At 46.7% G+C, this 17,245-nt stretch overlaps 1 protein-coding gene across 1 annotated transcript; it reads right to left on the reverse strand.

Annotated features, from left to right (window-relative positions):
• Nucleotides 1-9,816: 9,816 nt before the first annotated feature.
• LOC128760530 (RNA-binding protein 38-like) lies at nucleotides 9,817-16,962 on the reverse strand. Its single transcript, XM_053867995.1, has 4 exons — nucleotides 16,417-16,962; nucleotides 15,244-15,367; nucleotides 15,005-15,059; nucleotides 9,817-11,099 (listed from the first exon to the last, which is right to left on the reverse strand). Exons 1-4 carry the CDS (start codon nucleotides 16,627-16,629, stop codon nucleotides 10,757-10,759), a joined length of 735 nt encoding a protein of 244 aa, XP_053723970.1. The 5' UTR covers nucleotides 16,630-16,962; the 3' UTR covers nucleotides 9,817-10,756.
• Nucleotides 16,963-17,245: the final 283 nt, after the last annotated feature.

The raw sequence follows: 17,245 nt of genomic DNA on the forward strand, positions 1-17,245 counted from the left end.
GCGACAGACATGAGGCACGCACTGCTTCACAGAAGTGTTATGAGCGCACCTTTGGACCCGGTCCCGACAGAGCCTGGCAGAAGGTGAGACAGATTTGATTGTTTATTGCGAACTGGACCCAGTAAAACTCGACACAGGAGAAGGCAGAGAATGCTGACGGGAAGATGGAGCACACAGGAGGGCAGTCCAATATACTGGACCGGGACACTAACCGTCAGCTGCAGAGCTGAGTGGCCGACTGCTTTTCAGGACTGCAGTCATGAGCGGCAGGTTCAACAGGTGGATGGTGACTTAGTAGCAAGAGACTAACCAAAACCACAGGTGTGAAGCACAAGGCCCGGGGGCCAAATCCGCTCCTCTGAGTCACGTTCTGTGGCCAGATGCCTTCAATATGTATATGTAAATATGTATTGTTGCTGCTCAAGAGGTTGCTTTATAGTACATATTCTAAACGTTGACAATTCAGCAGGAAACTTTCAAATAAACTGCACTTCAGAACAGGAAAGGGGTGTGTGAAAGGGTAACCACATGGATACTTTATGCAAAACCTTCCTCCAATCCCTGAGAGTTTTTTGAGGTGCCGCAGTTTGATGCAAAAAACCTGTACACCGCCGTAACCTGTACACTGTGCGGGGTGGACGTAAACAAACATGGCTGACCGTGAGCTCCATCTCTCCTCAGGCTGTTTCTGACACTCTACATCCCGACCCTGTGGAACGTATCTGCAGTGTCTGTTTCAATGCATGTGTCAAATACTCACATTGTGTTAGAATAATTTCAGCCTGGACCTTTCTATCGGCCAAAAGATTGACACCAGTTTTTTTACAAGGTCATTTGCAATGTTGTTCCAGAACCGTAGATGATCTTAACTTGACTTTTTTTTTTTTTAAATGTGGTGCAAAATCAGGCAAATAAAGCCTATGAAATCCTGGAAGTACTGAAGACTTTGATAGCTACTGGCTGTAATAGCTAGATTCAAGATTTGAAAAACAAATAGTAAACTGCTCCTGAAACACAGAAAGTACAAATGAAGAGCTCAGAAACAAGAGTACTTTATTCTCTGTGTGTGTGTACTGCTGAAGTGTATAAAAGCTTTTTGGAAGATGAAAAGCAAGACAACAGTCATTCTTTCCTGGCAGTAATAACAGTATAAATAAATTACATTAAAGCTAAGTGACACGAAGTACAGTAGAACCATTCACTTTAGGAATGCTAATACTTTGAAGGCCTCTATCTTAAGAGGGCATTTGAGTACCTCTGTGGCAGTAAAAGTGCCTGGCAGATTAGATGTGCAGTGTATCGGCAGCAAAGCTGTCTCACCTCTCCTGGGAGAGACGACGTGGGGCCACAGCTGTGCCACTGTAGTTTGTCCAAATCACCAAGCAATGAGTGAGATAACAGAGAGGGAGAGTGCTGGATAAGAGAGCACCAGCGTTGTGTGTCACTGGCGGGAGGTTTGGACGGCAGAGGTCAGAACTCTTGAGGAACAGTCCTTGCCAGTGAGATAAGTAAGGCCTGGTATCAGCTGTATAAGGACGCCGCCATGTAAAGCTGGACTTGTGTGTGGCACCTTTCCTGCGTGGCCACCACAGACACATGCGTGCTGTGGCCTTTGACCTCTGGTGTTTAGGAAGAACGTTTGGTGGGTGATGTTGCGTGCAGATGACATTCCAGGTCATTGGATCAGACTCCACCTGAGTGTGAGGCAAGTGACAGGCGAGAGGATTTGCACTTCCAGTTCAACAACAAGACAGTGGTCGCTCCTTTGAAGTGGGGCATTTGGGGGTTCGCATTTTGTCAGCTCCCACATGAGTCACTATACCATACTGAGGAAAACCACCATCAGTTTGAAGTTTACTTTACTGTTTCCAGCTCAGATAATACAAGTAACATCTGACTGATGACCTGCTCAACATACGTCCACCCGTACATACGACTATGGCCAGCTTATTTTTTTTATTCAACGTCTGGCACCGCAGCACGTAGCAGCCCAGCATCACGTACGACAGTTACGGCAGCACAGTATCCCAGCGTCTCACTCCCACACAGCCATCTACCACTACAGTAGCACCTATAACCCTCGCCTCGGCTGTTTTGAATGGCATTCAATTCACGTCCAATCTGACTTACGTTGGTCGGAACTGATCCCGGTCGTGAGTCGGATGTTACTTGTACGGAGTCCCTTCAATGGCCTTCGCCTCAGGCCTTTAACTCAATGAGACCAGTGCCAGCAGGAAGAAGAGGCTTGTAGGAGGTTGTGGGATTAGGGCAGTTCTCAGTGGACTTAAATGGATAATGTGCGTCGTTTGTGGGATTTCCCCGAGTTTGAGAATGAGGTTGCAAACAGGGAGAAGTTGAGCGATGCTATTGAAAGACTCTCTCATGAGTCTCCCTCTCCTTGCAACTAATCATTATAAGGATCACTCTTGTCTTGCCCACATGGCTTTTGGGGGAGTGAGGAAGACAAGAGGCCCAATAAAGCCTGTCTAAATATAGACAGCAGGGCTCTTCTCCTTATAAAGAGCTGCTGGTGAATCCGGGCGGACGACCCTTCGCACTGCAGAGAGACTTCTGCCTCCAGGATTGGGAACAGAACTGTTGGTGCGTGGACACACACACACACACACACACACACAAACACGGCTGGGTTGCTTTACGAGAGGGAGAACACAGGGAGATTAGTGAGTTATGTCTTCACACAGGAGGGGCGGACACGTCGGGGGAACAGACTAAAATAGGAGCGGTTTAAGGAAACCTTGGAGTAAGTAATGATGTTCCGCAGATATGGATCTGACCCAAAATATATCACGGAATATAAGTTATCTGAAGAGCAGACCATGTCCCTGTTTCTCAGAACGTAAATCGACACTAATGGATTCATCCATTTCATGTCACCACCACAAGACTTGCTTCACACTGTCAAATGTCAAAGATGACGTTTAATTTCTTCATGATTTTTGAAGGCTTTCACAGTGTTGGGTTCAACTACATGTATCTGAACAGAAGCAGTAGTTAAATTATGTTCAGATTTTGTCGTTCAACTGCTTTCAGGGTTTGTTTTTGTTTGCTAGACTAAGCAAGCTACACCTACTGTTTCATCCAGTTACATGAGATAGTTTTTCTCATGGAAATAAGAAGACCTATTGTCACGATATGATTCACGTTCCATAGCTAACGTTCAGTGAAGTAAGTTACACACATTACCACCGCAGTTAGTCCTGAGCGGCACGTATCCAGTAAGAAGGCAGAGACACAGACGCAGTGCTCATATGGGTCATGCCTGCCATCCAACCATAAACACGCTACAACATCATATTAGACACGTTTTTTGTTGTTATTATATTTTGTTTCACCCACACCATGTGTTATTTCATTTAAACTTAGTTTAAGAAGTTGTTCAAACTGCTTATTTCAGCTGTGGTTTTATAAACTACAGGGCAGAAATGCAGTTTATCCCAACAACTGTCAGGCTGATCTTCATGTTGTTTTACAAATAAAAACACTTGACAAACACTATACCTTAACAATAGCCTCAATGTTGTCTCAGATGAATTACACCAACTTGCCTCTCACTCTCTAAGCCGACATTTGTTCTTTCACATTGTTCTAGGGTTAGAAAATGGCATGAAGACGGAAGAACAAATCGATGTGTGTAGCACCAGACAGTCATAAACACAACAAGGTGGTTAAGCCTGGTCTGTTTAAGCCGCGCTAATTTACTGCACAGTGATCAGTGTGCAGTATATATATATATATATATATATATATATATATATATATATACATATATATGTGCAGTAAAGCTTGTTTGTATATACACACATAATGGAGAGAATTAATTGTAATGGAATGATGGCAGATGGAAACAAAAAAAACGAATGTCTAACAGGTTCTTGTAGAAGCATGGACAAAGGTCAGAGGTGAGATGCTGTGTGGCTAGGCGTGTTGAAAGATGGCTAGCAGATGATTATGTGGCTGGAGTGGAAGAAAAAAGATTCTTTGTTGGAAAAAAAACAGCTCTTGTGTTTGTCAAATACATATCAAAGCTAATGACAGTTAGAAAGCAGAAGAGCCGCTGAGTATCCAAGCGAGCAGACGAGGATTGATATCTTTAACTGTTGCTGTCACTCACACGGCTGCTGCTGCTGCTGCTGTGACATCACCGCCTCCTCAAACCCCTGTTAGGACGACAGATGCACGGAGGAACACAGGGCAGGTCATGTGTGGTTCAGACTGTGACACACAGACACAGATGTAATGTTTGTCCAACTCTGCGGGAGGCAAACAAGTGGCCCTGTTGACAGCTGCCGACAGCTGAAGTTCAGAAGTCAAATACAGAAGGCAAGAGGTCAACTGTGGGGTCATACACCTGTCTGCTGTTGTGGAGGACAATGAACAAAAACACACTGACCGATTAAAGGTGTCTCCATCGAGACATGTGTGCAGTGCTTCTGTTTCCACGTCAGAACGCTTCATGCTCGACAGAGAGTCTGAAGCGGTTCAGTCTGTGTGTGTGCCGGGGTCCGTTTGTGGTCATGAAGGAGGAAGTACAGCTGTCGCAAGGCGTCTGGCACCGAGCCCCTCTGACTTTCAGGGCTGTTGTCGTTCACCCTCCTCCTCCTTCCCTTCTGTTTTCTGCCGATCAACACGGACTGACAGAGTCTGGGGTCCAGTTACCGCTGGCGTGTTGCTCTGAGATAAGGAAATGCTAAAGAGCTCCCATCCTGCCGCCACTTCACTCTGACACCCTCAACAAACTCTGCAGCCAATAAGGAGGCAGGACAAGACACTATGGTTGTACAATATTCTTCAATACTGGTCTATATTGCTGTGGTAGTCTACATATAAGACACTGCCCAAGTCTTTCTTAAAAGTTTTGGCTGGTGCGATTGGGCTCAAGAAAGTCAATAAAAACAGCCTTCACTCCAGTCGAGCTACTGCTATGGCAGCGGTGTGTTTATTACCACCATAGTTTGTTATATTTCGACTCAAATTTCAGAATATATGTTTCTTCTAAGCCATTTATGTCACCTTCCACTTTAACGGTGACCATAAAAAGGAATATTTCTTCCTCGTTCTGTGATGTACTTCTGGTGGTCATATATGGTGAGTCACGCCTCGTATTTCTCTCTACTGGGTTTAAAGGTAATATCATAACCTGGATGACACCTGGATGATGGGGATTTTTCACCTGTGATTTAGTGTTCACCTGGTACGTGCCCAGCTACCGTTGGCATCAGATATCTCTAAATGGAGAAGGTTTCATGTTTTTAATATCACTGAATGCTGCTGTGTGAAACAGAAAGAAGATTAGTATACTACCTTTATTATTATTATATATATTATATATATTAGCTGGGTGGTAAATGCTAATTTATATTTTATTTGTATATGCTGAACAAAATAATAAACACATTATATTGCACTTTTTTTGTATGTTGCCCAGTAAGGTTTTTAAAAGATACTTTTTATGGTAAGACCAAGTCATTTCGGAAGGTTTTGTTTTGTCATTATTATGTGTAAATCTGAGGGTGAACCACGCGTCTTCCAGACATGCTCAACAAGCAGCGTGACCACCTCCCTGGGCGTTATATATATATATATATATATATATATATATATATATATATATTCCATCTGAGACTGAGGCCAAAGGCAGCCTCCCAAGTTGCCTGTCGATGCACCGGTGTTTCAGTGGAGTAAACAGAGTTTCCTTCCTGACAACACGTCGCTGAAACAGTGAGGTTAAAGATCAACCCTGTCTCCTCAGCTCCATACAGAAGCGAGATAATGGTGAGGTCAGCCTGGATCATGATACGATTTGGAGGAGCAGACTGTTGCCTGTGGTGCAAACAAGCGCTGACATTGAGTCATGGTTCACTCAAATCACTTGCAAATCCAACATGTAGCCACTTGTTGCTGCGGCTGAGTGAACTCACTTGCCTCTGAAAAACCTCAGCAATATTGGCGCTATCTTAATCTGCATCTCTTAAGTGCATGAACCTGTTTTGGAACTGGACGTGTGAGAACCGTGTGCTGAGCTGTCAAGGCTGCGTCCCAGTCGAGCCCGGCCTGCTGGTCACACACTCTATAGATAGTTGCATCTTAGCCAGAGCAGAAATACAAAGGAGACAAACTGTCGGAGCTGGTATCTGTATTTTGTGATGACAATTTCGGCTGTTTAAAAACCAAAACATGTAACTAGTGTTCTCAATGAAAAACGTCTGTTGACTCTTTTTCAGGTCTTGGATCCAACGCCCCCCACTTTCCAGGATTTGGCTCTTTGATGAGATGGAGAGCCAAAGTTGAAGTGCTTCATCTGTTGTCTGCTCAGAAAAGCAGACGCAGTCTTGACATGCACAAAACACTAAGTCACAACATTAAAAAACAATCAGGATATGACACCATTACACCCCATTTTTCTCCAACATCTCTTTCCTCTAAACCAGAGCTATATTTTCATGAAAAGCCATTTCACAAGACCACTGGATACTGAGACATTCATGAACTCCCTGTGGTGAAGTTATGAAACCTCAGCGAAGGAGATGACAATGAAGCTCAATATTTATTCTCTGATGTTATCTCTCCAGCGTCTTGACCATAAAAAGACAGCGTGCAAGTCTCACCGATGACTTTCACACCAGTCTCCTGTCTGTTCCTCCAGAATTGGCGCGTGGATGTAACTTAGGTGTGGCCTTCTACAAACCTCTGTCTTTCATATTTTCTCGATCAAAAATGCGCTCCTCCCTTCAAGTTTGGACATTTTCCTCCCGTCTCTGGTCTCCTGTTCGCAGCTGTTAAGGCTACAGTCCACCTCCAGCAAGTCTGAGGGGGTTAATGGAAGGGCCCTTTGACACGACAGCTGAGTGCAAGAGTCTGGGTTAAAGACAAGTTGGTCTGGCGTCTGGTGCTGGACTGACAACATAGAAAGTGTTTACTGGATGTTATCTGTCCCCAGCTACAGATGCTATCAAATTAGCATAGGCAGTATTGTGAAATACTGAGCAAGATAAGAGACCATCTGAGGTGTATTGTTTTTTTTTATCCAAAAATTTCAACCTTTGGCTCTTTGAACTGTTGCAGTGCATTATGGTATGTGTGGATGGTTATGTTTCGTAATAGTGAATCACGTTCTGTAACTCTTCTAAATGTAACTTAAAGGCAGATGTTATCAACAGTAGAGTGACCAATAATGTTTTACTCATGTAAACTTGTGTTTACAGCGGCAACTCAGCATAACAAATACTGTCGAGAACATTGTTTAGAATCACCAGAGGCACTGAAGAGGCTCTAGAAGCATCACATTGTAAACATTACTGACCCCTCTTGTTTGAAAAAATCTTCCTTTAACTTACATGTAGAACAAATACAGAACATTTTTAATCTATTGTGGGTCCGTTGAAGTCTTGACTTTCAAATACATACAATTGAGATTATTTATTGACCTGCTGAAAATTTGTATAACTTCAAACTTAGAATGAATGTGCTAATAAATAAAAGCAAAGACACTCAATTCATGAAAAAGTAGATGTTAGATATCACAAGATAAGACAACATTATCAGAAAAAATGAGATATAAATAAAAGATTATTGTAAAATGGGATTTCTAAAAGTAGAAATTATACAAATAGCAAAACACCACGAAAAAATGTGCATATATGAAAACATAAGGCCGAAATTTAAGATTTCACTTTGACCTCAGGTCTGCTGATGTTGTGAGTTGATTTTCAGTCGCTCATCTGTATATCATCGAACCGATGTTGCATAAACAAAGGTGAGATTGAAGCCACCGGTGGCTCTTCCTAGTGTAAAACAACTGGCGGTGTGAGAGCAGATGAGCCCTTCCTGCCCCAGCGACACACCGGGTGTCAGCACCGCAGCAGGCAGAGGGAGGATAAGGTGAGCTTTCGGACACTTGGCTGCTCTTTGACGTCACATTTGCACAACAGAGCGAGAAGCGAGCAGAGAGTGAGATGTGACCGAAGCGTCCTAGCACGTCAGTGCCGCGGGGGAAGGTGGGGAGATAAGGGAGTTCCAGTGACTCAGCAAAACAGGGTCTTCTCTGGTGGGATTCCCAACAACAGGAGGGAAGGATAAACACCAGAGCTTGAGGAGAAACAGAGTCAGTGGAAGAACACACAACTGATGTTTTGTGTAAATAAAAGTGAGAGCATTAAACACGGCGGGGAGTTGGTGTCAAAGACCGGAGAACAGAGCCGCTTCTCTCCAGCAACCAGCAGCAAACACAGCAACACAAGTCACGTCACTCTCGTCTCTCACATTTACACGCAGAATTGTTGGTTTTTCACAATGACACTCTGTTATGTGCGTCACTCCACTGCCCCACAGGGTTCGCACAGAAGCATATAGCAGCACAAAACTGAGCACGTCTTGGAGCGGACAGTAAAAGGTGTCAGTATTTGGCAGTTGGCAACATGTTTTGACTGAAGTGATGCCATAAAAGCCTTTGGAAAATGCTCAGAACCTGTGAGACACACGTTCTACAATAGTCCCGTGTTGGATTTATGGATGCTTTCACAAAACTGAGTTCGACTACCTTGACTGTGAATGTAGTGCTACTGGAGTTTGAAAGTTAACAAAACAAGATGCAGATACAAAGCAGAGCTAGTGCCGGTCAAAGCAGTGAAGAAAAGCCACAAACACCACCTGTCTGCTGCCAGTGTTGGTGTCTCAGGTGCGAGGAGTTTCGGGTTCATGATTTACAGCATGAGTGATGCTGTTCTTTCGTGTCGCATACTTCAGAGGACGTTTGCTCCAAAGTAGCTCAATAAATATAACTTTCCTATGCCATATGGTTTTCACTGAATTACAGCAGATCTGAGCAAAGCACAGCCCTTTATTTATTCAGCCATTATGAGGTTAGAGAAAAAAACTGCAAAACTATTTTGCCCCTTTTTTTCCCATCATTGATTACTAATTTAATTCTAAATGTAACCCACTACTTATTTTCAGGTCTTTGAATATACAAACCTAAAATAACTGTGTATTTTTGTGCTTGTCTTTCCCCACAGCTAATAGTAGTTATATTGAAAAATTAAATTCATTTGAAAGGCTTATGGCAATAGTATTTTTGGCTGTAAAAATAAGTACCTAATGTCTATATATTGGAAAAGATACAATCAGATTTAGATCTTTATTTACATGATTACACCGCATGATGCATATTAAGAATAAACAGTATCTAAACTGAAGAAAAGCATATCGTTTTTAAAGCTTGTTTTCTAATATTTTACTAGTGAGCACACCTGTGTGTAGCTGTTCACCAGTAACTGCACTTTCCTGTCTAGATGAAACAAAAAGAAAGCCACAAGAGCCCCCCGCATTGTGACCCGTTTCAGCGCCAATCACGCTCTCGATCCCAGCTAGCCAGGGCTAAACTGCAAAGAAATGAATATACTCAAAGGTAGTGGCAATCGCATGACACATCTTTCTTTCCTGTATTTCAAAACCAGGACAATAATGTTTGCGCTGGAGGCCAGAACAGCTACAGCCTCGGCGAAAACTAGCTGATGTTAGCAGGAGCCGCTGAGGGAAACCCAACCAGTTTCCACGAGCATGGAAGCAGAAACGCCTGAAGACAACCGTAAAGTGGTGAAAACAAAACAGGGAACAACCCTGACAGGTGCTGCTGTGGGGACATGATAAGTCTGGGCCTCCACCTCCAGCCCCCCTCCCCACACACAACCCTGATAACACGGGTGAACTCTATCAACCCAGCAGTCGACGGGCGCCATGACGCAGCAGTAAACAAGCCAAGCACAAACGATCGCCACTTTCAGAAGGAAAACAGAAACATTCAAGTACAAATTCTTTATTTTTATGGCTTCTTTGCGACTTTAAAAGACATTTTTGTTGAAAAGAATGTGACAAAACCAGTCAGGGAACTGAGCAGGCGACTCACACCTGCCGACGTTGACTAGTATTGATGCTACAACTACAGTTATAGTACAAAAAGAAAAAAAAAAATTAACTTAGTACCTTTTATAAATACTCCTACACATAAATATTGTTTATGCTTTGCCTAAATAAAATAAATGATGGAGCAGAGCTGGAGGTATCATGGCAAGTTTGGGCCCAAACACGCTGCCCATGAATTCCACTGTCCATCCACAAATATTCAGCGCAAACGCGACCGATTGACAAAAGCCTCTTGGCACCTGGATTCGAGGGTGCACTTGAGAAAGGACATTTTTAAAAAGTAATCAGTTTTTATTAAGGCCTCTTAATATGAAAGACTTAAAAAAAAAAGTGTTTTTCTGACGCCACAGTCCAGTCTCAACACCACCAAGCTCCCACAGTCATTTTTTTCCTTGGTGCAAATCTCTCATCCTCCGCTGCGGAGGCCATGTTTGTTCCTGCAGCTGCCACCGTTACACAGCAGATTCTCCGTTCCTCCACGAGAGAGAGCCCTCCAAATATAAATACGAACATGGAAAACCACTTGACAGACAAGATGACGATCATGAAAATGGCGTAGGAAGAAATGACATGAATACGATAATAATAATTGAACATTTAAAAAAAAAAAACGAACAGCCTGCTCATGAAGCAACCTTCGATGTTGAGCCGTCTGTAGCTTCGGTGTACATTTACCCCTCCGTTGAGCAAGGCTCATCCCAATAGTGCAATAGTCCGGCCCCTTTTTCCCTGAAAGCCCTGTTGACGGAAACAGAGCGCCCATGTCGGGAGGCTCCACACTGCTCCCTCCTCCTCTCCTCCTTGTCCCGTCCACCGCTCACTGCATGCGGTCGGGCTGGATGTGCTGCTGAGGTGCGTAGTGAAGGAAGGCTGGGTTCGGGGCTGCAGCTGATGGGAGGGTGGGGTGGACGGTGGCAGGGGCCGTGGCGCCAGCAGCAGGGCCCGCGCTCGCCGGCGGGCTAGTGGCGTAGCTGTAACCCAGGAATCCAGCAGGGGAGGCTGCATAGGGATACTGCTGCTCGAAGGCGGCCTGGGCATACTGGCTGTAGGCACCGGCGTAGTCCAGGTAGGGGCTGCTGCTGATGGAGGAGGACACCTGGGTGGGGAGGACCAGACTGGGCTGCACATAGGCCTGGGGGTAGATGTACTGCTGGGCCAACCTGCACAGACAAAGACCAAACAAGGAGGTGAGTCGGAGGAAGAAGCAGCAGCAGAGGCCTGGCTTCTTTTGTTTACGTTGTCCCACTGAGTTTTAAATAAACTCCCGTAGGTGATCCGAGCGCTCCCACTTTTATTAGAAGACCAAAGTACACAGAGAGGAAGCAGCAGAGGCAGGTTAGGAGCTGAAGGTGACTCAACCTTCCGTCAGCGTCGGTTAGAAAAACCGACAGAACCTGTCGGGTGGGTCGTCGGGAGGAGGCCGCGTTAGGTGGGGTGGGGGAGTGAGGGGTGACAGAGTCAGCCGTTTCTGGCAGCCTTTCAGGCTCAAGCAGTGTTTCAACAGCTGCTGCTCTTCACTCCAAACACACACACACACAATTAGGTCGCATGTGAAGGTGGCGCACAAGTCCAGTTCCCACTGGGTGTTTGGATCTCACAGGTGATTGGCTGCGATCCTTGGAAGTGGGGGGCAGCAGCGGTGGCAGGGGAGCTCATCAGTGCGGCGTCCGGGGATCAGACGCTTGTCACCCCATCCTCAGAGGGAAGGTGATGCAACTGCACCCCGAGGCTCCCCGTTTTAGGGGGAACAACACAGAGCGGCATCCACACTACTGCACTTTAAAGTCATGTTAAGCGCCTTTCCAACCCAACATGTCCTGCACCGTTAGCTGTGGTGAAACAAGCCGGACAGAAGAGGCACGGCCCAAAGATAGAAGGCTTCCAGTGACACAGCCAAGCCACGTTAGCCACAAAGCTCACTTATCACCTGTGGCTTCGAGAACACCATCTCATGGACCCTCCCCGTGGAACCTACCCAACACCCACTCAACAGAGAGCAACTCTCAGTCATGACCACTGAAGACGGCTTGCTCATCCGCCGTAGTCCCACTCAGGAACCAAAGAACATTCAGTTCAGCTGTCACTGGATGGCGCGCATGTGTTCTTTCAGCCTCTCATAACACAATTGGACGCCTATAGAATTACTGACACTCCACGTGTGCGTGTGAATCCGCTTCAAATTTGTGAGGTAAAATGCTGCCACGAGAATCTAATCTATGCAGATGCAGTAGAGTGGATGAAGCAGAAGACGACAGCGTGCCGTTTCAGCAGCAGCTCAGAACTGATGCCGGCCTGGATTTCAACGTGTTTAAAAAGAAAAAAAAAAGGATCAGTTTTGGGCTGCGGCGTGAAATCAACAGAAATGGAGTCATGCATGAAGAGGGAAGTCATCACACTCCAAACCCCCCCACTCCACACCCCCATCCCCTCCCACACACTGGTTACCACTGCAAACCCCAAACCATGCCATAATAGGGAAAGAGTCACACTGCAAATCAACAGAACCTCTTCACTTCATATCACCCGCACACAAAAATGATTAAAAAAAAAGAAGCACTTCAGTCTATCACAGCACACCCACTGCACTCTCAAGCCATCGCTGGCACCTTTCAGAGAGACTGGCTGAGGGAGGAGGAGGAGGAGGAGGAGGGGGGCCCCCTCCTCTGGACTATCGAGCATCTTCCACTCCAGGCGTTCTGGTCAGCTAGAAGCAGCCAGTTCGTACAAGAGGAGGGCAGGGATTATTGTCAACATACACAACATCAAAGAGTCTTGCACATCATCATCATCATCATCATCATCTGTGTGAGTCAGCGCTGCCATGACGCGCAGTTATCACTTTACTGGCTGAAAAATGAGAGCTCAGTCAGGAAGAGCAAACCAGATTGTATGTTATGTAAATACAAGGAGACGCACACAGACAAGGGGCTCAATAGCTGCGGGATCATTTCTCATCTGCTCGTGTAAATAAAACGATCACCGCTTCAATTTTAACTCTAATGAAAGGTAAACTCCTAATAAATACAGATGAATTTTCAATCAGGTGATTAGTGAGCGCAGGCGACATTTTCAGAATCACTCAGCGGGGTGACTTTAGGACACTGGGCATCAGACTTGGCACATGCCACGTAGCAAGACGCTGTCAGGGGACTGGGACGATGGGTCATAGGTCACGCCGTTTCATGCCGACTGTCTGACAGCGAGTGAATTTGACCCACTTGGCAAAAAAGAGGTAATCGGCAGTTAATATGGCCGACAGGAGGCTGAGAAATCTCACACCGGGCAGCTAAAGAGTTTCCAGCATGACAAAGTGACCTCCCTGCATCACTGTGTGAGAAAACAGAGGGGGGAAGACAACAGCTTACATTTGGTGCGACACCCCTCCCCCACTCGGTTCAAAGCAGGAAGGAAAGCAGGAGGCTTTCTGCTCGACACCTGTAGAGGTGTGCTTCCTAGGGAGCACACAGCCTCATTAGATGGCGCCGTCCCCCTTCCTCTCACGGGGGGGTCAGTGTTCGGTGCAAGAGAACAGAGCTGGACTGGACTGGGGAGCAGAGGACGTGTTCTGGCTCTGAACAGAACTGGGTGGGTGATGCATGAGAGCACCCCTCCTCATCACAACAATGCTGCTGGCCTCAGTGACCCCTGGCTGGCCATCGCACTGCCAAGCATCTGCTGACCGCAGCAGCAAGCACATTACAGCACTAAGTCCAGAATAGTCCCCACATGTAATACTCCATTTATAATGCCACAACGTCCTCACACCATATGTTGTCAAGGAGTGTGGGGTGAGGGTTGGGGGGGAGGCTAGAAGAAAGCCACTTGTGTGAGCTGCATCTTAGGGAGGTCTGCATCTGTCACCAGCACCGTGGAGGAGTCAGAGGCACTGGGACAGGTGCCCCTGACTCTCATAGGGGGGGTAGAGATTAAAGGGCTGTAACTGGAGCCAGCACCTGTCAGTCGCACTGGTCACAGCTCCACGGTGTTCCACATGAATCCCCCACACACACAACAGCTTCCTGGAGAAATTTACAGCGGCAAGAGTGCAGAAACGCAAGGCAGGGGATTTGCCGGAGCTCACCACTGGGTTCCTCACAGGAACCCGGTGAGGATTGAGGAAAAAGAGGGCATGGATGATTGAAGGAGGTTCAGCAACGTTTTATAATTGTACTGGCCCTGAGGGACGCTCAATGAGGACAACGTCTCGCAGCTCCAACACACACGGTTTAGACTGAACTACCAAGTCAAACTCCTCCTTCACATGTACAGTAAAACAGAACCATTGCAGCACCAAGAGCCGCGTGATGGCTCCAAATACATGACACTTGCGTGAGACTCAAGGATCGACACAGCAACACAGTTCACCAGGCTTAAGCCAGTGTGTCAACTAAAGCACTTCTAATGATGTGTTGTTGTAGCAGCTATGTTTAATGTCACAGTCCAAACGACTGATGGATAAACAACTTCCATTCTCCACCTCAACAGAACTGTACATCAGTTACTCTCTGATGAGCCGGCACAAACCTACAACATCACCAGGAGTCGACCAGCTGTATCCAAACAGCTGAATCTAGGTGAGTAAAATGAAGATAATGGCAGCTGCACATCATTAATGATTGCAATACGAAGCTCTAATCTAATCTAAATAGCTGTTGAGTAGTTTATGAGTAGCTCATATTCAAACGCCTCCTCACATTCGGTCATGGATCTTTCAGATCAAAGCCAGGAGACGACAGTCATTAGTCCGTGAAGTGCTACTCAGCAAGCCACGCTGTTGCTACAACAAAACCTCTCGGAAGCCGCTGCCGACTCCATGAGGGGCAGCGATGTAAGCCCCACACTGAAGGTAACAAGTGAGTCACACATTCACCTGCGGAATGCTCTTCCATTACCACCGATATGTGAAGCACCCATATGTGAACAGCCTCTCCTGCCTGAGGAGTGTGAACATGCTAATGGAGGATTCTGAAGGTGCGTGCAGGCCCGGGAACTGACACGTCCTATCCAGAGGCCCGGTTTGTCAACGGACGCCCGGTAGCTTCACACAGCAAACGGTGGAACTTACCCGTACTGCCGCTGGATCAGGGCCGGGTGAATGGGCTGCACTCCGATGGATATGCCTGCAAGATAAGAGGCCAGCTGTCAGACACGCACACATTTGCATTTACAGAGGAGGAGCAGAGAACAATGCACAGAGGGCACACAGAGCCGGCCTGTCTCCCTGTCACTGCAAACCAGTGCCACAGCACACTCAACCGCGCGCACACACACACAGCTGGAATGACTTGTCTCCTGCTGCCCCACCTGACTGAATGCTGCGGGGTTTGGCACCCAAGTAGGCCAGGTTGACGTTGGCCTTCCTGCCATCGATGATGGGGTTGGGATCCTTGCAGGCTCGTTCCGCTGCTCCTCTGTCCGTCATGGTGACCTGCGAGAGAGCGGGGCCGTCAGCAAATACAAGCAAACAGTCAGAATGGCTTGAGCGGGTAGAATTAGGACCTGGAGAGGTCGCATCAGAGCCAACCCTTGTCACCCTGGTTATAGACCGTTTGTCCCTCTGGCAGGAGAATACGGTCAAACCAGACCTTGACTGTGGGCTATTTATTTATTAGTTACTTCTATTATTATTCATTCTATATTATTTTCTGTTTATTTATTTATTATTGTTGTGTTTTGTATATTATTGTATGTTGTTCCAAAGCACTTTCCTAGCTGGTGGGATCCTCACTGACCTGATTTGTAATTGTCAGAAAACGGTCATGTCAGACGTAAAAGGAGCTTATCCCATTAAGGTCTAAATATTAAGGAGATTGAATCAGACAAAGTGGCCCTCTCCTGGGTATTAAAGAAGGCGGCGTTTCTGCCAGCTTCACTGAGCACGCAGTTATTGTTGTGAGGCCAAGTATGTCTCTTCATCATGGACGGATCCAGAACAAAGCCCAGTCACGGACGCGTGTTGCGAACACACAGGAAGGAGCGCGGCTTTTGTTTACACGGCGTAAAGCCACGCAGTGGTGGGGGTTCGGATAATCCCACACTGAAGTGTGTGTGTGTGTGTTTGGGTGAAAAGGTGCGCGCGCCCCCACCTCCCTACTGTCAACCGCAACCCCTCACTCTGCTCCGCAACAAGTGCCGACGACATGCACAGAGCCTGTCGAACCTGAAACGCCAACCGTCCGGTTCTGTTCAGAGCTGCTGTGTAAACACGGAATAAAGCACGTCGGCAGCGGCAGGCTCGACACGTCTCTCCTTCTTTGGTTGTGGCGTTGTTGTAGAGCCAGCCAGGAGACGTCACCACAGACGGAGGTTGGAAGGAGAACATGGCTACGGAGTTGTGGATAGTTCCCTCGCGGCGAGCCAGAGGCGACATGAACCCTCTTAACCTGCCTGATGCCTTATCTTCCTCAGACGGCTACACGTACGAGGTTACACACGTAAAAAGTTCACCAGAAGAAGCGGGTTAAGGAGGACACTCACAAAGCCGTAGCCTCGGGATTTGCCCGTCTGCCGGTCAGTTATCACCACAGCCTCGTCGATGTCCCCGAAGGCCTCGAAGTACTTCCTGAGGGAGGCATCGTTGGTGTGGTAGGGCAGACCCCCCACGAAGATCTTGGTGAAGGTGGTGTCCTTCTGCGGCGGCGAGGGATGCATGACGTCCAGGGCTCCGTTCACGAACTGGTGGAGAAGCATTGGCGGACCGGAGAGCAGAACGCTGACACTCAACTGCTGCCTTCAAACTTAACAACGCTCCGTCATGGGTGAAACCACGCCGTTTGGAAGGTCGAGGTTGGAAAAAGTAAAGTCCGTGGCGTCTCAGTCGCTGCAGCAGCCCACAATCGCACGCGCACACTGGTTGCTCCTCTCCACACATGTACCGGCACTATTTAAAGCCATCAGTCAAGGCCCCGCCCCGTCAGATATCGAGCCAACCAGCACTCACGGTCAGAGCAGCGGTGCCTCCCATTGGTCCGCCCACTTATCTGTTACGCTGCACCTGCTTTTGTCCTTTAACCACACAAAGACCTCGTGGTGAGTTTTGCAGGCAGAAGTAGACGAGAATGTTTTCGTTCATCCTACAAACGGATTAAAAAAAAATCGCGACAAGAGGATGCGGTGACTTTAGAATGTACGGGACCACCAGTTGTGCGACTTTTCATTTGCTCAATAAAACTTAGATCCACTTACTTCCCTCCACTCTGACGTCAGTATTTTATCTTCCTGCGCACCTTTTGTATGTTATCTTCTGTACATTTTAACTGTTAAACATGACTCCATACATGGTTAAATTTAAAACACAATGAAAAAA

Source organism: Synchiropus splendidus, chromosome 6 (genome assembly GCF_027744825.2).
Source record: "Synchiropus splendidus isolate RoL2022-P1 chromosome 6, RoL_Sspl_1.0, whole genome shotgun sequence".
In the NCBI taxonomy this organism is placed as follows: Eukaryota; Metazoa; Chordata; class Actinopteri; order Syngnathiformes; family Callionymidae; genus Synchiropus; species Synchiropus splendidus.